The 22049-nt window shown below is 42.1% G+C and overlaps 1 protein-coding gene across 1 annotated transcript; it reads right to left on the bottom strand.

Moving 5' to 3' along the window:
- Positions 1 to 761: 761 nt before the first annotated feature.
- aff3 (AF4/FMR2 family, member 3) lies at positions 762 to 20276 on the bottom strand. Its single transcript, XM_030429291.1, has 19 exons — positions 20100 to 20276; positions 18198 to 18242; positions 13888 to 13962; positions 13073 to 13106; positions 12908 to 12965; positions 11734 to 11785; positions 10154 to 10191; positions 9802 to 9991; positions 5273 to 7234; positions 5013 to 5140; positions 3706 to 3862; positions 3516 to 3619; positions 3300 to 3363; positions 2730 to 2866; positions 2558 to 2629; positions 2352 to 2445; positions 2178 to 2227; positions 1855 to 2060; positions 762 to 1693 (listed from the first exon to the last, which is right to left on the bottom strand). The coding sequence occupies exons 1-19, from the start codon at positions 20169 to 20171 to the stop codon at positions 1572 to 1574; spliced, it is 3660 nt and encodes a 1219-aa protein (XP_030285151.1). The 5' UTR covers positions 20172 to 20276; the 3' UTR covers positions 762 to 1571.
- Positions 20277 to 22049: the final 1773 nt, after the last annotated feature.

The raw sequence follows: 22049 nt of genomic DNA, 5'->3' as shown, positions 1-22049 counted from the left end.
ATAGGATCCTCTCCCCTCACATGTGGGGAAAATTTATTTATTGTTATTAAACTGCCGCAATATTGTCCTCTGCCGGGATAATGGAATGAAAAAAAGCCACCGTGAGAGAATAAAAGCAGGGAGCTTCTCTAAAAAATGTATTGGTGTGTTCCTCAGGAGGGAAGCTGCACATTGTGATGTGGAGCCATGTTTGCTGAGGGCATCTGAGGACACAGGATCACTCCGTGTATGTGGGGCATCCCTTGTTCATAAATAGTTGCCGTAAATTCTGCAAAATCTGAGTAGCTTATTTGATGTGCTTTTAGAATTGGGCAATACAAGGATAATATATCACTATCATCATATGAGAATATGAGTGTGATGTCAGAGGAGGATGGTTGCCAAGTGAATATGGTCTTTACTAGCATTTATTAAGTCCCTTCCAGGAGATTTCAATATACATATATCATATATTGGGTTGTAACCTAAAAATATCGGCCTAGCACTACGTGTCCCTACAAAATGTCACATGTGAATCACTGCCCACACTTTTTATTTGTTGAGAAATTAAAATAATTAAAACAATTAATGAGAGTGAAAGGGCAATCCAATTTGATTGTCAGGCTAACCCTGTCATAGGGTGCAACAAAACTTTACTTTGATTACCACTGTCCGTTTTCTTAGAGGATTTTTTTTTAAAGGCTAATGGTTTGAAAATTAAGTTGACCTTGTAATCCTTTTTGCTGAAGTTAAAACATAAATAAAGACGCAATTAACACAAATTAAGACACAAAAGATTGATCTTTTATGCATATTCCTGAACCAGACCCAAGAAAGCAAACTTAACAAGAGGAAGTCTGAGTGACCTCTTCGAATTCATTTTTCATTTAATGACATAATCCCACACTCAAAACAGGGACAAAAATACATTTTGCATAAAGGGGACCTTGAATGTTGGCAACTAGACTTACCAACATTTTTTTCTCCTGTATTTTTTATTTTTTTCCAAAAACACATATTCCATCAAATATTGCACAGTAAAAACACATACAAATGAAAATATCAAAAAAATTTAAAGGAAGAGTCCTTCATTAGAAAACGTCACAGCCAAGTGTTCTACTTTGGAGGAAGTGGTATATGATTGGTTGGTCTTTTTTTAAGCAGTTCCTCCTCCTTTGGACCCAAAGAAACAGTCCGTCATATGATGATTCAATCCAAAGTATGAAAAAGGCTTCACACATACAGCCGAGTCCTTTTTCTCAGACATTTTATGAGTCTTTTGGCAAATGATTTTAACTCCATACAACCCTTCGGATTAATCCAACGATGAGGAAGAAGGTGCATGTAGTCCATCTGTGAGAAATTACACAGATTGCTTCTTCGGGAGGCTTTTCACACAGTAAGACCCGGATGGCAAGCACTTCAACATCCTATGAGGATGATCAGGCTCTAGGGGATTTCATCCAGTTCAATTTCACGCAGCACTGTAGGTATCAGTGCTGTCCTGTCAGCTGCATAGAGTTCCAGAGTTTTGTCTCTTTTAAGGCGGGCCTGGAGGTCCAGTGGGCAGGTAAAAGTAAATCCTCTCCTTGTTAGTTAAGTTTGGCACTGATGCGTATCCATTGAAGAGCCTGTCTGGTGTATTGGACTGCGTGAGCTATGCTACTGTGAAGAGTCAGTGGTCCAGACAAAGTATTTAAGTAGTTGAAGAACTCTGTAATGAAAAAGGAAGATCTTAAATCATCTTTTGTAATCGGCATGTAAAACAGATCCATTTGAACTAATGTGCCTTTTTTTTCTCCCATGTAAATATGAAACTAAATGCTCTGTTCTCATCTCATACATAGGATGTGTGGTGGTGTGGGGACTCCATACCTTTATTCTCCTTTGCAAGGTTGTCAGCCACCTCCCAGTATTCATAACTATACAGGACACTGTTGGTAATGTTCAGGTGATTTGCTGCCATCTGGTGGATACGTTGGGGAATGCTTATGAGAGAGGGTAAGTTGCTGCCCCCGTGTGAACCCTGTCTGAGGTGTTTGACATTGGGTGAGAGTGAAGAAGGGGGTCCTCCTGTGCCCCTGGGAGTTGAAAGCACAATGCACAACAGAATAATGGTGGTCAGTGAAGGCTCAGTGGCTGCTGAAAGCACATGAATGAAAAAGAGTGCCTGTAATATGAAGCTATTATCCACCTACTTCGCAGACTCACTCCAGCCGGGAGGTGTAGAAGGCAATTTGGGAGAACTCTGTAATGACACAATAAACAAGACTGAAAGTTGTCCAAAGCCAACTGTTTACATGTGATATTTGAAACGGAAAAGACAGTAAGATTTCCTGGAACTGACACGTCCAACTTGTTCTTAGACAAACCTTGAAGTAGTCAAGCAGAACTTTGGAGTATTTCAGTGCGTGGTCCTTCTTTAAACGAAACATTTGCCAGTAAAGGAGGGCAAGGCATCGGAAACTGTGGGCACACAAGTCAAAGAGGCTCAGACTGACCACAAATCATCCCCAAAAATGCAGGTCCTTCAGCTTGATGATAGATGTGGAATAAACAGAGGAGATGACATACGCACCACAAAACCGCCAGCTGTTTGTCTTCCTGTCTTGCCCCAGGGCCGGAGTGGTTCTTCAGCCTCATTGCGTACCTTAAGACACAGGACTGTTAACAGTGGAGCAGCCATTCATGTGTATGCATATATGTCTGTTTGTCTCGACGTCCGAAACATGTGTTTTTGCATTATTCACCTAATAAGCTCCACTGTCTCTGAGTACATGGTGTAAGGAGACTTTGCCTCTAGTGGCCCTTCCTCCATCGCTTTCCCACATTCCATAAAGGAGAGAGCAGCGTCAATGTAATTCACAGCCTTCCCTAGTTTGTCCACCTGGAAAAAGACATCCAACATAAGCATACTCTCTTAAACTTGTCGTCCTTCCCATATGTTCAGTAGTTGATGTTAGTTTCTCCCTAGGAACATTTTCCTATTCCCGAAAAAATGCACAAGATGCAAATACCGAAGGATGAGCAGGTGGCACCTTGCATGGTAGCCTCTGCCACCTGTCTAGGAATGTATGGGTGAAAGCTGACTTGTGTGGTGAAGCGTTTTGAGTGGTTGCTTGGAGAAGCTCTACATAAATATTGTTATTGCAATTGCTTGCCCTCTCATACACATATAGACATTAAACTGTTGCCAAACATCTCATCTCTCTTCTATAGAAAAAGCAAATGGTTGTATTTAAACAAATGGCGGGTATTTCTTCAGTGATGGTAGAACATCCTAATTTAGTTTTATATTCACCTAAAGATCAAGGACTCACCATTGCATCTGCGCGGTGCTTCATCCTTTTAGCCTCATGTAAGTAGTACTCTGCATGGTGCGGACTAGGAAGATGGACAGAAAGACAGAAAAGTAAAAAAAAAAGTGCAGTGCAGTCACTGTTTCCCAGGAAGGAACCAGGTGTCTGGTGAGTCTGTATCTGACAAACATCAAGCAGTGTGGGCCATGCAGTGAAGCACTGTTTGGACTTGCTCACGTTTCATGGTTTGGCACGGCCCCCCTGTGTCCTGCTGGGCCCCATGACTCGGATGGTGGTTGGGGCTGTCTCGACACTTTTACACATTCCACCTCCATCTTGGGCTGTCAAAAAAGGTAAAAAAGAAATAAACCAAAAATACTGCAAGCAATGGGATGATCTACTAAAACAATTTTTTTCTTTGTCTTACCTTTATAGCAGAATCTCTATTCTTGTCTCTGTTCTTGTGGAGGTGATGCTGCTCTAAAGGCTTTGTTTTGGAGGGAGGCTTGGTGGACTCAGGGCTGTCAGACAGTGGAGACACGGGAGACAACGGCCTCTTGCTGTCCAAGTACTCCTCCAAGTACCTGTGCAAGTACACACCAACATATGTACATTGACACAAACACATATGGGATGTATATTTAGTACACTAAAGGGATTTTAACACTGCAATTAGTCAAAGACCAAAAACATTCATAGGACCATCTTAGTCCCAGGCTAAAAAAGCAATTATGGCTAATCCTGACTTCATTTTAGAGAATGCTGGCCTTGCTCCGGAGAAGGGTTAGCCCTGAATTTGGGGCATTATCTCCTCAACACAACTAAACACAGGGCTTAAACACATGTAACTCAGGGCTGGCACACTGCACTGTTGGGCTACCCTTAACCCCAGTCTACGAGTTAAGAGTTAACCCTAGGATCTTGGCCCTTTTTACATACATTAACTCCTTGTTGAGCCTAGCACTATACAATTCACAATGAACTTCTGATAGCCCTGGGTTAAAAGTCAGTGGGAACACTCGACTAATGTTTGCATACAAGTGTGACACATGACTAATGCCAACTTTAGCCCCTATTCACAATAACACATTTTAGCTTTAAGTGTTCAGTTGATTTTCTTCTTCTTTCTTCTAATCCCACACACTCAGGGCTATCCCTGCTCTCAAGCAGAGCCAGCAAGCCCTAGGCTAAAGTGATCCAGCCTTGGAGTGGGCCAGGATTGAGCCCGTGTGGAAGCATTCTTAAGTCCTGTCCAGATCAAAGATTTGAGACAAGACAAGCTGAAACCTGCAACAAGTTGCAATTTAAAGTAGGCTTAATTTCAAACGTCAAGGCTTGTGTCAGACAGCCACAGCTATTAGTCCAATTCATGAAGCGATCCTCACTTTCCTCCGTCCAAAACAGTAATTTCGACCAGCTGACAGTTCATAACTGGCTTAACCAGCTGACTTCTGCAGTATTCTGAAGCGGTTTTGTTGCATCACAAATGTTTGGTCAATCTAACAGCTCCCTCAGTCTAGGACACTTCTGAGAATGCTTTTAGCCCTGGGCTAAATGTAGTGTGGAAAGCTGGTTTAACAATGCGTGTGAGGAAAGAGGCTAAGCTATCCCAGAGTCAAAGCTTATCCCAGAGCTAAAGAACATAGAGTGTGAAAAGCCCCCTTTTTTTAATCATATTGTATGGTATATACAGTATTACTGAGACATAGGTGTGTTTGGTGTTTTTTTACTTACCCATTGTGTGTGGTCTCAGTCACAAAGTTGCGCTCAGCTGTGTGAGCTGAAGACTCTGTGCGGCCTGAGATGTCATTCGTGAGAGGAATGCTCCTCTTGCTCTCTCTTTGTGACACACCATTCTCCAACTGGTCAAACACAAACACACATAGTCAAGTTTGGAGAGCAGCCCTATAAAGTCACCATATCAATGCAAGAAAACATGTCCAGGTTCACATCAGATTCAACAGATAAGAAAAGTAAATGTACATGTTGTCTACCTTGCGTTTCCTTTTGCCGTCTTTGGTCATAGTCTCAGGGACGTACAAGTGTTTCATAGCCTCCCCTGGCTTGTCTTTAGTTGATGAAGAGGAGGAGGAAGAGGAGGGCTTTTTAACAGGGGAGCTTGTAGTGCTGTCCGGGACCCTTTTAAGAAGACAGAGGTCTATCTGCACCACCAGATTTCTAAGCCCTCGCTGGGAAGATGTTGTAGCTTGTTCGCCTCGCCCAAATGGGACTAGGGTGTAGAGCTTCTGCTTCCCCTCACTCGGCTGCCCCTCACCCGGATTGCCCGAGGTGGGTACTCTGGGGTGCACAGCCTTCGGCTTGCTGGCGCCAGTCGTGCCTGGGCCTTGTTGCCCTCTCTTCGGGAGTCTCCTGTGAGAGGTAGAGTCTGCAGGGACTTTGGTGATCGGGGCCTGATATTCAGATTCTGAGTCTGAATTTGAAGAGGAGGAGGCAGAGGATGAGGAGGACACTCTATGAGGAATTGGGGATCGTGACGGAGAAGGCGAAGGGTCTTGTTGTAAGTCTCTCTCCTCCTCACTTCTTCCACCCTTTTTTGCCCTCCCTTGGTGGTGGTGTGAGTCGTCCTGAAGGCGATGGCGCTCGGTGCTGGGAGGCAGTCTCTGTTTGGTCGGGACTGTTTGCCATTCGCGTCTATGTTGCTGCTCCCTCCTCCTGTTTTCCCGTCTTGCTGTCTCCTCTCTCTTCCTCTGCCTCTCTATCACTCCCTCCTCCTCCTCTTCCTCCTCCTCCTCTTCTTCTGCCGAACTCTGGATCCAGGGACGCCTCAGTAGCTGCTCCTCCGCCAGCCTCCTGTCTTCCTTTCTCTCCTGTTTCCCTTGTTGTTTTTCCTTATGTCTGTCCTCTTTTCTCTCCGGTTTTCTCCTCTCTCCTTGGGTCAGATGATCTCCTCTGTGTTCCACCTCTTGCTCCTTCGGCTGGGGTTTCTTCTGTATAGTTTTTGTATGGTTGACATGCACAGGAGTTGGGGTTGTAACCTCCCAAGTCTTGGTCCTAGGTTTCAGGCTAGGTTTAGAGTTCAAGCCAGCGTTAGAATTGGTAGCAGCTTTAGAGGTAGTTTGGGAATGAGAACTATGACCAGGGTTTGTCTCAAGGCTAGTTGGAGCCAAGTGCTTTGTTCTTGTGGGGCTGTGTCGTGAGCCAGATTGATGCAAAGGCCTGGTTTTGTGGTTTGAGTTGGAGTGGTTGGATCTGCTGCTTTGGATTTGCTCAATATGTGGCGTTTGTTTGGCTTTGGGTGCCTCAGCAATTTGTTTAGTACTCGGATGAAAGTTAGGCTTAAGTCTAGATTTGTGACTGTGACTCTGGTTTAACACAGCAGAAGAAGGCTTGGATTTGCTTTGGTCTTGGATCTGTGAGGGTCGAGACTTGGACCTGTGCTGATGAGTACTGTTTGTTGGCTTGCTCTTGCTGTCAGTGTTAGGCGGTGGGGCAATCCATGCCCTATTTTTTGTCCTGTGGTGATTCTTTGTTACACTCGGCTGTGCTTGGTTCTGACTCTGAAACTCAGGGTAGTGACGAACCCTTGAAGGAGCAGGAAGGCTGGGACTGGGGCTTCTTGGAGGCTCTCTAGGTACTGGGCTAGGGCTACGGCTGGCTCTCGGGCTCCCATTCAGACTGGGGCAAACACTTGGAACTGGACTGGGGATTGGGCTTTGTCTCGGGCTAGGGCTGGGACTTGGGCATGTGCTGGGGAATGGGCTCGGGCTGGGGCAGTAGCTATAACCAGGACTGGGTAGGGGGCTGCTGTTGTGGCTGTAATGGAACTGTGGGCTTGGAATTGGGCTTTGGCTGGGGCTGTATTCCTGATTGCTATCCCAGGACCTGGCTGGAGACGGGGCACGTTGGATGGGATCTGGTTCACTGCTGGTGGATTTTCTCTGTGATTTGTTCAGCCATTTATCCAACTGCCACTGAGCAGCAGATGGGTGATCAGTCTAAAGAAAGCACAGCAGAAAAGAGAAACAAATGTCAAATATAAACTGCAAACTAGATTAATTCAACATTAATCGTTGTTAATTGCGAGGATTTGCAGCGGTGGAAGAAGTCTACATAGATCCCTATCCTAAAGCTCCTGTTGGTAACATAGTTGATTTTTGAGTCTTAGCCTTGAGTCGAACTTGATTGTAGATCGGTTTGGCCACCATCCGAAAGTCCCAGTCCCAAGTTTTTGACGAGTTGGGAAGGATACTCTAAAATCAACAATTTTACCAGCAGGAGCTTCAAGTAAAAGTATTAAAAAAACAATGTACAAAAAAAAACTCTTGTTGAAAGTAAAAGTCGCAAAATTAAGAATCTAGTATTTTCAACAGAGCTTACATAAAATATCTAAAAGTACAAACAAAAACATTGCATATCATAGTTATATATAGATTCTATTACTGAACTATTATTTCATTGCTGCAAGATTTTTTAAAAACTAATAAATAAAAAAACTAACAAATAAATGTATTACAAACTGTATTTGTACTATAAAGACAATTCTTGCTTAGTTGCTTCCTACTTACTCTTACAGTGTTGCAAGAGTAGCTAAACATGTTTTTAAGGGTTAGGGTTAGTCTGTCTATTGTTTCGAACAATGCTCCATTTTTTATTTTGCTGTGGCACAAATCACACTCGCTACAGCAGTATTTTTAGTCATTTGGACGGCGCTTACCGTTCTTCTACACGGGAGGGATGCACAGAAAGTTTGCAGGGGGGCAACACAAACAAACGTGGAGGCAAGTGACCATGAGGATAATGGTTTGATAGCACACAGGAGAAGAACAATAACCATTTTATGCCAACTACTTATTATTAAATTCATAAAAAATGTAGTATATCCTGATATGTCTCATTATCTGGATATGACATGACCCATATCAGGTTATGAGATTTGAGTCATATCAAACAGCCCTACTGGGCTTTTTTAAATGGAGGTTTAGGACTCAGTTATACACTAAAATGACTTGATAACAAGGACATTGTTGCAGGATCGTAATTTAAAAGGTCATCATTTGAAAATGAAAATTCTTAAATTGCAGAGAAAATTAGGCTTATATTAAATACAAATAAAATGAAGTAGAAGTATGAGGTAACAGGAAAAGTACAGTATGTTTGTAGTATGTGAGTAAACACACTTTGCTACATTCCACCACTGTACACGTCTTTTTATATATTCCTTAAAGAGGTCAAACTTGTTGAAAAGAGATAGAGGCAGAGAGTGAAGGATTTAAACATGAGCGCAATGACACATATTTGTGTGTGTGTGTTGACATACCACAACATTGCCACACTGCAACAGAACCATTTGAATACAGTACAGTCACTGCCCCCGACATGTAACTCACTGACTCAGCTGCGCTTTAAAAACAACTCAAGCTCCAAATGACAAATCTGGTTCGTGACTCACGTCTAAAAAGTGTCAGACTGACATTATAACCTCCGTTCAATAGCCTACACGGTCTCACAGTCCACATCTGTGCTTACAGAAGCTCAACCCCCATCCAATTATGCCAAATGACTCACTTGATGTTGGCTTAACAATTGGCTCGGTAACCGTAAGAATGAGGGGAACAGGAGAGAAACAGAAAGTATGTAAAGAGAAAAAAAAAAAAAAGGGAGAGAATACTTACAGCTGGAGAGTAAACTTCTTCCTCTCTTTTGCGTTCTCCTTTTCTCTCTTCGCTCGCCGGGAGCTAAATTAAACCTCTACTCCTCAAGTCAAACAGTGACCCCCCTCCCTCCCCACATCCCTCGCCCTCTTTCCAGAGAAGACACTGCATCTCTTGTACCGTGTCGGCTGCCCTCCCTCCTTCTTTTCTGTCCCTCCCTCCCTCTCTCTCTTTCTCTCTCTCTCTCTCTCTCTCTCTCTCTCTCACTACCTGGAACTCTGGATTTGCAGCTTCCATAACTCCAACCCCCACATCTCTTGCTTGAGAGACATTTAAACAGTCCACGTAAATGAAAAACACATGGTGCGCACCCCCCGCCTCCCCCAACCCAAACACGCTCCACTCCCTCCCTCTCCATAGGGGCCCGGTGCGGTGCATGTTTAGTAATACAGTTATGTCGTACAGGGCTTTCCATTCATAAAAGAGAGGCAGGTTTCCCCTTCATTCCCCACATAGCACACATCTCAAACCAACCCCCACAATTCCCCTCACCTCCAAAAGCTCATCATGCTCTCAAAGTTTATCTGAGGCAATGACATCCAACTGTGGGCGAGAAGGGACGTCAACAGCAACTCAAGTCTTCATGACTTCCACGTCCTGAGGGCTTTCCTCTTTAAGACTGGGCCTGTTGACATGACACCCAGGCACTAATTCCCAAAGCTACCTCTGCCCTCGACCCTCCTCCTCTTCTACAACTCACATGCATTCCCCACTCCTCCGTCCCTCCCCACACCTGCCGTCAACCGCCTCGAGGCCACCGCTCCCTGTAGAGAATTCACGTGAAGGCAACCAGAGGTAGAAACAGACAAATGACATGGACGGAGAGCAGGGAGAGGATGCAGTGCTGTTACCTCCTTGTCGCACAGTGGCTGCTGCGAGATGGCAGGCGACGCAGGATCTCGGTAAACGTCTGGGCTCCGGCTGGGGCTCCGGGAGTGAAGGCTGCTGCTGGCCGACTCAGCAGAGCAGTCTGAGTCTGAAGAGTCCGAGCTGGAATGTCTCACCCGCCTGCCATGTGTGTGCGCTCGCTGTGCTGACAGGCTGTCAGTCAACACACACACAAACATCAGAGAGGGGTCAGCATGGGTGCAAGGCAGAGTGGAGCGGACAGATACTATTGTTATCCGCACAGTAGATCTTATGTTTACAGACAGTTGTGCAAAAACATCAAAATATGCACACATGATATTTGTGATCGCGTACCTGTGTCCGTGATCCCAGGAAGCTGACTCATGAGTTGCCTTCAGGAAGACAAAACAGAAACTTATCATCCACAGCAGCAGCGTAGTGAAAACCTGCTACACTCGATTTGTTAACCCTTACAGCTTAATGACTTAATATGATTAGTAGCATATTCAGACACAGTTGTGCCACACTGTGTCGGGTGTGTACACGCCAGTAATCTACACCAGAAGAACCAGTAGCATTCAACATTCTTTCTGCCTCTCCAAACCTTTCCACAGCAGCATGAAGTCATGGAGACATGAGGACATGAAGACATCCAGCTCAGGTTATAACCACTGAGTGGGTTTCATGTTACAAGACACAACTATTTGACAAAATATTTATCTTTGGTAAAACATAGACACAAACCGGTGTATTTACTGTATTTAAGTACAAATTTGGGGGACTTGGGGCGCCGTTTAGCTCAGTGGGTAGAGCGCGCGTCCCATGTGCCGAGGTTCTGCAGCGGACCCAGGTTCAACTCCCAGCCCAGGTCCCTTTGCTCTGTGTCATTCCCCCCCTCTCTCTCTCTCTCTCCCTGTTTCCTGTCACATCTTCAGCTGTTCTATCAATAAAGCCATAAAAAGGCCAAAAAAATATATATATAAAAAAAAAAATTGGGGGACTTGTACTTTGCTTGAATGTTTCCACTTTCTGTTCCATTCCGCGTGCAAGTAGTACTTTTTACTCCACCACATTTATTTGATAACTGTAGTTACTAGTTACTTTGCATATTGCAGGCTGCATCAGAGCCAAATAAGTGTACTTTTGAATCAATCTATATTATCAGCCATCGGATAGCACAAAAAGCCTACATTCAAAAGACAAAAAAAAAGCTCAATTACTTACTTTTACTTGCACTTATGATGCTAGTGTACATGTATTGCCAGAAAATCACTTCTGATACAAATAGTAAATGTATGGTTAATTAAACTTAATGAAGAGTTATTTCAATGAGATGCCTTTCAAAACAATTATTAAGAAATCATAAAGGTTTTTAAAAATTAGTTGCAACTTTATAATGCTTATCCAAATGTTAATAGATGAACTACACAAAATTGCTGAATAAATGGTTTATAAAGCATTAACAGTGAAATAATCATTAACCTCAACTTAATTAAGTTTACATTTACCATTTATTTATGATGGTTATTATAAAATGAATTAATATCTTAACCAATAACTTGACTTTGCTCAAGTACGTCTTTGGGTACTTTTCACAACCCTGACAAAAGTAAAAAAAAAATGGTTACACCATTACATGTACTTCTATATACTTTCGACTAATGTACAATGTACATGCATGAAAACAACTACTAAGAACTACAGTTAATTGTGAACAAAGGACTTGTTTAATTGAAATGTTTTATAGGTGAACAGACAACTCAGTCTTTGTGCATCATCCTCAAATTCAACTACTGTTCTTTCAAAACAATAACACTAAGATTATTATTATCAATTTATAATAAAGAAATGGTTATCAGTGTGGACATTTTATCTTGAAAGCACTTTCAAAGTGCAGTGATGGTATTTTTCTGGCTGCAGAGAGTGTCACCTACTCTTTGATTGTCTTCATCATCGCTGCTCAGCTTCAGGTCATCAGCAAGCATGCTACATGCAAAGAAACACAAAGTCAGAGAAGTCAAACACTGTCGGCAGAGGTGCACCGATCCACCTGCTAGCGCTTTCTTTTTCACTAATTGAACATCTGTATACGTTGGAGATTCTTTAAATTTTTCAAATGATAAAGCCACATCATTGCTGATACCTGGTAAGTTTAATAAGGCAGCACTGGTGCTGATAATAATCCAGTGTTGTATCAGAAAAGTTGCTTCACAATTTTTCAACACCAGTCTTTCTGAGCGTGTTCCTATTCATCAGTATAAAACTAAAATAACAAATATGATCTACATTTCATCTACAATTTTTAAAACAGCGTGCATCTGTAGGGTTCTGAAAATGGGATAATTACAAACCAAGAGATATCGTTGTACACCTTGCAGTATCTTAATCCACAGATATGTATGGTAGAACAAAGTTTATGTGCACCTCAGCTGGATGTTTGCAAATCATTCATATCTTTTAAAAAGCATACAGAGATGATCAATTCTCAAAACCAAACAAACGTTGCATCTGAGGTGTTAAGATGACCCATAACATAACAATATTAACCAATAAAGACCCTTATTGCCAATCATTTGTTTGTTTTGTTGAGTTAATATACACACCTAACCAAACACATTTCAGATAGATTGCAAAAAGTGCCCAAAACTGTGAGAGAAAAAGTTTTTCCAAATGTTTTACAAATGTTAACTGTCCTAAAACTGCTGCGTTATGTAACAAATGATGCGTGGTAATGTGGAACACGTGGTTGGCGTACAACACCGAACATGTGTTTCACACTAAAAAGAGGATGTAAAGAGGTAACAAACAGGAGCATGTCGCTATCCACTGACAGCGTTCAAGAATGTTCACTGACCTTTGACCTGACCTCTGTCATGCAATCTGAAACACTGTGCTGCTTGACTCTACATCCTCCTTTCTATTTAATGCTTTCTCACTGGGACTGTAAAGAGGATGCTGCTCATGATTTGTATCTAATTTCATAAAGAAGTTGCTGAGAAGAAAACATAAATTATGTCTGTGATATATTGTGTCGTCTGTGTGCGTGCCTCCGCGGCAGTTCGGGTTTGACGACCTGCGGTGGATCGTGTTTCCTCAAGTCCCACTTACGATTTGTGAGGTGCCACATGAGGGTGACGGGTCATTCGCAGCTGAACATCCCCCCGACCTTATAGAGAGAGAGAAAAACCAGGCAGAGAAATGTATATTATGAGAGAACTAATGACATGATCGCACTTATCAGATAAGCAAACGTACTACTCAGTGAACACATACTTTGCCTTTGTTGTGTACTTGGTAGTTTTGCTTCCTACAGAAAGAGGGAGAACAAGAGATAGTGAGAGAAAAATACAAAAATACAAATATAAATCAGTTCTCTAAAGATTTAGTATTGCAAACGGCATTTCCCTGAGTGACATCACCTAAGGAAGTTAATCATACTTCACGGCAGAATAAAATCTAATGTTTCTGCAAACTATGAATATGTTCAAATTTGTTCATGTCATGCGTATCATATCAATATTTCATCAACACATGTCGTATCACGCTCAGATATCATGAATATGAGCTAGATATCATGTCGGGGGGAGAGTAGGATGATTGAGGTGTCACAGTTGGGCGAGACAGGTGCCAAGCCAGAGACCACAGCTCCAGACAGTGATTAAGCAAAGTGAGTGGATACTTCTGTCAAGACGTCGGGACATTTTTCTGTTTGTGGTAACAAGACCAGTTATTTTTTGATGAGCCATCAAGACATTTTCCAGTGGTGTTTGTGGCCACAAAACTTTACATTTCTGTGAGATGTTGGACACTTGTCCAGTGTTTTTTGTGCGTAAACCTAAAAAGGCTATAGGCACAGCATTGTCACAGCATGAAATTGAAAATTGAACCTAAAGAAATGGAAAGATGCGACTTAAGTTTCAACATATTCATAGTTTGCAGAAACGCACACTGCCAACATTTACTCTGCCAATTTAGTTGAGTTCTGCCCAAGACCTTTAAATAGACTTACTGTAATATGTCAACTCAGTAGCATGCGGTAGAGTAAATATTAAATATCAAACAAACACATACACAACACACAGACATACCTTAGAGTTGTAGAGGATTTGTTGAGCCTGGTCACCCCCTAAGGCTTGCTGGGACGGCCAGGACTGAGTCATGTCCTGGGCAACAAAAGTGTGTGGGGGGGGGGGGGGGGGGGGGGGGGGTCAAAGGTGAATTGTGAGATGTCACTGAGATTGATGGTGCTCACATGCTGAAAGTCCCGGCATCTTAAATCTTTAAATCAAACTTTCTTCCTCTTTCTTTCATTTAGAAGTAACCTAACTCTCCCTCTCGTCGTATACAGTGCAGGGAGCCTCACTGGACAGCTGACTCTTGTTATCAGCACTGTTCCTGCCCACCAGGGGGAGTGTGCCTGGGTAATAATATGGGTTAGTCTCAATGTCTAGTGTTGGCTGTAGGCTGAGAAATGTGTATCATAAGCTGGTGTGGGAGTGTGTAGTTTGAAGCCGTGTGAAGGTTTTTGTGCAGTCTTTTTGTTTCTTTTTGATTGATCTCCAGCTGTATCTTTTTCAGGTATTTCAAGTATCTGCTATATATTTTTGATACAGTTACATTTCACACTTGTTTTCTCTTTTGACTTGATAGTTTCTTTATGGCTGTTTTCAGTCAGTGAGCGAATAATGACCCTTCTGCTATTGCACAGCTACAGTAAATTATCTGGTGCATGTAACACCCACTCATCTACCTGATCTGAAAACTTGTTAAAAGAAAAGTGTGATTTTGCATTCCAAGATGGTAGATCTGAGTGTGACTTGACTGTCAACTTTGTAGCTTTCAAAGGTGCAGAGTCAGTGAACCAGAACACAAGACAGCTCATCAAAACATTTGTTGCTTGTTAGGCGGCCCCGGGGAAATGAACATAAAAGACGTCAGGTGGCTCGTGTCACAACAGGTAATCATCAGTGCAACAGTTGAAATCACAGCCACAGCCGAGAGAAGACCGCAAAATGGAGGTGGGAGAATAACGAATCACTGTGCAGCATTTAATTATTTGAACATTTTTAGGATGAACTTCAAACTAACTTCAAACTAAAGGAACATCCACTTATCAACCGTGGGCAGCTGCAGGAAACACACTGATCCAGGATCTGCACTGTCAACCATCAGCATACACATCCTCAGCTGAGTCACTGTGACAAACAGTTTGTCGGCTGTTGTGATGAACTAAAGTTGTCTAATGTGTACATGTGATCTTTAAACAGAAACTCATTCCAGGACAAATTTGGCAACGGAAATTAATTCAGTTCATTTATAAAAGAACATTTTGCTCGTTACAGTCTCCTGAATGTGAAAAAATCTCGCCTCCTTACTTTCTTATCAATGTTAGTCAGATACTTTTAGGCAAAATATGCCACTTTAAGACATCATCATGCTCAGTTAACTTGTGAGGGACATTTGCAATTATTTTTGTCATGTTACAAACTTTAATAGAGGTCGACAGATATGGCTTTGTCAGGGTAACTACTAATACTGGTGAATATAATTTAAGGACACTGTAAACCCACATTTGGGACTAATATTCATTTGATTTGATTTGAAAAATGTAGAACAACCAGTGATGAAAAAAAACCTAAATACGATTTATGTAAGTACTGTTCTTAAGTACAATTTTCAGTCACTAAACCTAAGTATTTACATATTCTTCTACTTTATACTTCCACTCCACTACATTTATTTGAAACATTTAGTTACTAGTTACTTTGCACATTCAGATCATTCAGTGTTCATAGGCTGTTAATTGTGACGTGTTACCAATCAGATAGTGTTGTAGGTGTGCCAAAATAGCACATTCTAAAATCATTTAAAAAAATCACAAATATCCGATAATCTGCCAGGACCCATAATCGGTCTACCCCAAGATTACAATATTAGTGAATCATCAATTCGATAATCAATAATTAGTTAATGATGTAAATTACTTGAATGCATTCTACAATTATGGCCAAATTTAGTTTACACAAATATCAAGGAGCACTGCACCAACCTACAAAAAATTATGGTACAGCAACATGATACATCTTTATGGACACAATTCTCTAGTCATGAGGTTCACTCTCTTTTCTGCACATATCAGCCTTTAACAAATCCTTAATCATTCTCCCATTTGATTGTAGACAGAGGTGTGCACGCTCTGACCACTTTTGAGTTAAGGATGCCATATGTGAGAACTGGCCACCTGTTGAATTCATACTCCAAACAAATAGGGGGCAGTATATAACCAGAGTAATCTCTGACTGCCTCTAACTGTAGCAGCCTTTAGCAAGTAAGCTCGGGTTAACTGCGCAGCTGGCGTCACATTAGGTGACAAATAAGGAGCTTAGAGCGACAGGGAATGTTGGTGTTGTTTACTATCTTATCAGCACCCTACAAAGTGGCTAGGAGCTAGCTGGTTAGCATGCTCACTGCAGTAGATATCTCTGCAACACAAACTATGGACGTCTTTGACATTATGTTATTTCTGCACATTCTGTTGATACATTTTGTTAATTTTTGAATGCATGAACACAAATTCTTATAAACTGTATACCTTTAATAAAATCCAATATTATATACTAAAACATGGTGAATTACAAAGTATCCATAATTCAAATACATGTGGTGGAGGCTCACAGCTAAGTGACAGCGTCTGTCTGTGCATTCATGCACGTCTCACACTGAGCGAGCGTGGAAGAGTGTGTTGATTACACATGATTACACACCTGGACTATTATGAAAATGTACCCTATTCCTTATTGGTTTGCTGTGCGCAGCGCTCCAGAGGAAACCAGCCACATGGAGTGAGCTCTGCCCTGCATCCACTCTTTGCTCCTGCTCTGATTATAATCTCTGCTGATTAAATTGCCCACAGTCACACGCAGACAAACCAGGCCTCGTGGATGCTGACAAAATTGCCTTTTTGTACCATTCATTTACCATGTTAGCATGATCTGGTTCTTCAGCTGCGTCATTATGTGGAAGCGTCAGTGTGTAAAGTACATGTGTGTGGCGATCAGTGGGTTGAATGAGGGCATGAGGCTGCTCGACTGCTGAAACAGCGAGCGAGCTCTGGAAAAGGTCACGTTTTGTCAGCTGGGATGTCTAAGGATTTGTGTCAGTATGTGTGTGTCAGTGGTCTGAGTTGCAGATCAGGACTTGTGGTAGCAGACACCCAACTCTTCTCCAGCTGTTGGGATCTAAAGGAATACTGCAGCATTTTAAACTCTCTTTCTTGCTGAGTTGTAGATGAGAAGATCGACACAAGGTACATGTCTGTGCGCTAAACTAAAGGACCAGTAGTGGGTTAAGGTAGCTTTGTGACATAGTCCAGCACATTACCCTCACAAAACCCTAATGTGACAAGCTAAGCTATCCAGCTGCTGGCTATAACTTCATTCTTAGCGCAGAGACACGAGAGAGGTATCTATCCTCTCATCGAACTCTCAGCAAGAAAGTAAATAAGCATTTCCCAAAGCATCAAACTATTTCTTTAACTCTAATGGGAGTCGGAGACAGATTTATTCACTGAAATCCAAAGACGCTGATGAGATGACACATTTCTTTGAGCGTGGCGGGCGACATTGAAGCTTTTCCCTTCCACTTCTCCTCCTCCACTCTCCCCAGCCTCTACAGTAAACCCTGGAGGGCAAGTGTTTCCTCTCTCGGCTCATCCTTTCACTTCATTATCTCTCCTCCCTCAGTCACCAAGGACACAGCACCAGCCCTCACCCCTTTCCTCCTCCAACAACAACAAGGTCTCCCAGGTGGAGCATGATGTGTTGCTATCTTCCTCCCACCCGTTGCTGCTCATACACTAGAATGTGGCTAGCTAGCTAACGTTACAACTCACCCCAGGACAACAAAATTAATGTTTATATCTTGTACTATGACAAGGCTCTCGTCCACGAGCGAGGTGATACTGTTAGACGGAAAATTATGCAATAGTTAAGGGCGTCCCCCTCGGCTGAGCTTTAATGCCGGATAACTTAACTAGCTTAGCTAGCTTAGTTAGTTAGCCTCTCATCCATGCTCGCTTCCTTCTGTGCAGTGATGCAGAACTGTCCCTTTAATTTCATAGACTAATGGTATATTGAAAAATTATAAAAACATCAACAGATAAATCAATGGTGAAAAACATTTGTTAGTTGCAGGCGTACGTCTAGTGTTTCCTCCTCTAAGCATCGATCTGCTGTATTTATTCTTACCACAATGTGACTCTATACATTTGTGAAATATTGCACATGTTCAAAGTCAACCGCTGCTATTACATGTTATTTCAATGGAAGAAGTCACGAAAGTCAAGCAATGCAAAAAACTAAAACAAACAAAAAAAAAAAAAACAGAAGTCATTTCTTACCTCCAGAATATCTTTGGCACAGCTTTTGTGTTGGCCTCTTGTAACCTGTGCAAACACAAATAAACAGACAGTGACAAATGAGGATAAAGTCACTGGAAGTCTCAACAGACAGATAATCAAAGGGAGTTTTGTCACAACTCAGAACAACAGACACGAGTCTGGTTACAAAGTCGACCATATTTGAGCAGCTAAACTAAAGTGCAGTTTTCATGTTGTGCACACACATTTCAGCTGCAAACACAGCCGAGCACATAAACTCATTCATATGTTTCACCAGCCGTTGTTCAAGATGTGAACTCAAGTGTCACACCACAAAGGTACATGCTAAAAAAAAGAAAAATCACCTTGGGTTCTCTGCTTCCCGCCTTTTTGTCACCGCAGTCACAACACGGTGCACCTCTTTACTGTAAGACTTGCAGTCACACCGCACACACTGTAATTGTGACAGGAGGCTGAAGCTCGTTGATGACTCATATCTTAGAGATCGCAGCTGCGGACGATCAGACGGATGCTGATTCAGTTGCGGGCAACTTTCTGTTTCCATCCCTGTTAGGCAACCCTGCTGTCCCTCCCTACCCCTTGTCCCCCCTCCCCCTTTTTTTCAGCTCACAATTCAAATTCGTGGCATGAACACAGAGAAGCATGTTGCTCAAACACTGAGATAAAGGACACATACTTTACATTACTCACACTTCCCCATCTGTGCAACTCTGTGTGCAGCGCGGGCCTTTCTGTTTATGTGGGAGCGTGTTTCAGTCAATGGTTTCATTATGACTGTGAGTTTTGTGTGAAAACTCATGATCTCTGATCCACTGGACAAATCAGTAACATGAAATATTGTTTCCCTTTTATAATGGCAATAATACTCCTGTTTCTTGGGTTTGGCTCTCGTCTCATGTCATTTCATGTGAATCTCTTTTGCACACACATATATTCCATTTTTGGCTGATTTGCTTCTGCCTTCTATTCCCCCTGCTCTTTCTTCTGTGCCATCTGTGCAGTACAAGTATGCACAGTAGAAAATGTGTGTAGTGCAGCGTGCGTGTGTTTGTGTGTGTGTGTGTGTGTGTGTGTGTGTGTGTGTGTGTGTGAAACTGTCTCTTCTTGCATGCATGACTCACTAAGGTCAGTGTCTGAGAGGCTGCTCTCTGCCTGCGGATGGAAAACAGTGTGTGTGAAAACTGTCTGATTGTTACAGCCATATGAGAGCTGTAGGCACTAAATGAAAAACATAAACACAGACAGGCAGTATTTTACCTCCCTGTGGCGGTGCACGAGCTCAAGTCTGGCCCGCCTGCCTGCCTGCCTGCCTCCTCAGTTTACACTTACAGGTCCATTAGTGTGGATATAATCATGTGCAATGTGTTTCACACGTTCATACCCACTAAACACTACAGGCTTCAGCTCCGCTGCAATACCCTGATGAGTAAGGTCCCGCGGGGCCAAACAAACCACAACCCATCATAACACCTGAAACAAGCAGCATGCCAGCCAGCTACACTGATACCACCTGTTACATTCTTAAAATATCAGCAATTACTTAAGTTATGTTCGTTTTAGAGGCTCCATTCAACACTTCCATCTGTTTTTAGTGCCTTTAAGGAAGCGACTTTGAATCTGCAAAACTGAATATTTATGAAGACAGGAGCGCAAAACGCACGACTCTGTAGGAATTACCCGCGCATTTTACTTCAGTGTTCAGATTAAAGAAGAATATTTTTTTATAGAAATAACCAGCAGGAAGTCTGTGTACAAACTGTTGACTTTAAACATGCACTTATCTCCAGTAAGACCAGCATTGAAAGGCTCAATAAATCTGTCAGTGTTGCTTTATAGACACACATATGATCATAACTCTTCACTGATTTGTCTTTTAAAAGTAGGCTGTGTGTAGCCTCTCACCTGAGAATAAGCGCATCGGAGTAGATAACACACAACGGAAAGTTTCCCTTTGCCACCGAGGACAGTAGGCATGGTTCCTGGATGGTCAGTGCTCTCCTCCGGTGTCCATGCCAGTCAGAGGACTCCCGTGGAGATCAGCGGCTCCTCGCTCGTTGCTCCTCCGTGCTGCTGCCGGGAGAGTCGGTGTGTCACTGAGGGAGACAGGGGGCGGTGTAGGCGGGCCGGCGACGTCAGAGATGACACAGGCGCAGCTCGTGCAGGGAGCTCACGACTCAGAGGGGCCCTGTGGATGTTCAGCTCCGGCCAAAGGCGTCATAACAAATGATAACGCAGCTGCTGAGGACTGGACTGCACGGGACACAACCTGACCAAGTTTTAATCACATCCGGTCCAGTTTACAGGGGCGAAGCTATGAATTATGGGGCCCTTAAACCTATATTAATTGATTTTCTGTGGCCACACGGGGGCGTCCGTGAGCTAAAAGTTAAACACAACACAGATAGCCTAATGTGGCTAATGTGTTAGCAAACATTTCCCGACAAAAGGGACTGAGCAACGTCACATATGAGCTTTTGAGACAAATGTAAGTACATGGAATATATTTTAAGCTTTGTGTTGGTGTTTCTTTGTGTTTACTTTTATGAAAAGTGGGCTTCCTGGTTTGAAGCTGCATTACACTAACTAGCTAGTCGCCATCTTTGTCTAGGCTACTCTTTGGTGCTGGACAGAGACAGTTTATCTTTTGTGTGAGTGATTAGAGGAACTTTAAACATGATATAACACCCAATGAGATATGTGGAAAGAAACATATACTTCAAAATGTACTACACTACATGTATATATATATAGCAACTAGCATATATATATATATATATATATATATATATATATATATATATATATATATATATATATATATATATATATATATATATATATATATGCTAGTTGCTAGCTTTGTCTGCTGTTCGGTGCTGCCAGAGTACATTGATCTTTTGTTCATGATCTTTTGTTAAACAGAAAACTACAGCCATTGAGATGTGTGGAAAGGAACAAGGAGTGGCATCTTTTAAAAAGGTTATTTTTTTTAGTATCTTTATTTTAAAATGTAAGCTATCAATCAATAAATCAATAACCTAGCCTAATTAAGCCTGCAAGACATTGATGCTTTATCCACACTTTATTCAGTACATAAAAGGTGGTTGAGAACAGATTGTTGTATATGAATAATATTGTTATACACATCAAACTAACTTAAACAAATTCATTTTTGCATTTTTTTTACAGACTTTTTTCTTCACGTCAGATGCAAAAGGGGGACCTAGCCCACATCACAATACAGAACAAGACACTTTACAAACACCAGCAAATGAAAACAAAATGTAATTTGTGACACAACAGTCTATGGTACTGTATCCAAATGTTTCACATGTGAACATACAATATCATATATACACTTAGTAAACATACACCACTTTCACCTGCTGCTGGTAAGACTAACAGAAAGTTAGCTAAGTCAAACCACCTGTATGCCTTATTTTAAATATCTCAGTCTGTTGTGTTAACACTAACCCAGCCAGTCGACCATATTCATTTAGTTTTGCCATTCTCTTTATGAGTCATCGGCTCATAAAGCCGCAGGAACCAGCATGAACTTCAAAACAGTTTTTACCAATCCTCATTTAAGTTTGTTTTTCAGAACAAGACGGTTAGTGGTCCTTGGGTTTGTTTTTGTCAGTCAACTGCTGTTTGCAAGGTCAGAAATGAATCAAAAAGGATGAGAAATCCTCGAGGCACTTTGGCCATCGAAGTCTGTGTGTGTTTCAAGGGAACTAAGCAAGGTCAGTCACTCATTAAGAACAAAAAGCTAGAGAATGGCCTTTTTTTGTTTTGGTTTTTGTTTCAGTACACTTATCTGCTTTTGTCCCTCAATGAAATGGTGGTTATTCT

The sequence above is a fragment of the Sparus aurata genome, chromosome 9 (genome assembly GCF_900880675.1).
Source record: "Sparus aurata chromosome 9, fSpaAur1.1, whole genome shotgun sequence".
Lineage (NCBI taxonomy): Eukaryota > Metazoa > Chordata > Actinopteri > Spariformes > Sparidae > Sparus > Sparus aurata.
The sequence above is the reverse complement of the archived record's forward strand: the minus strand, read 5'-3'. Positions and strand labels throughout refer to the sequence as shown.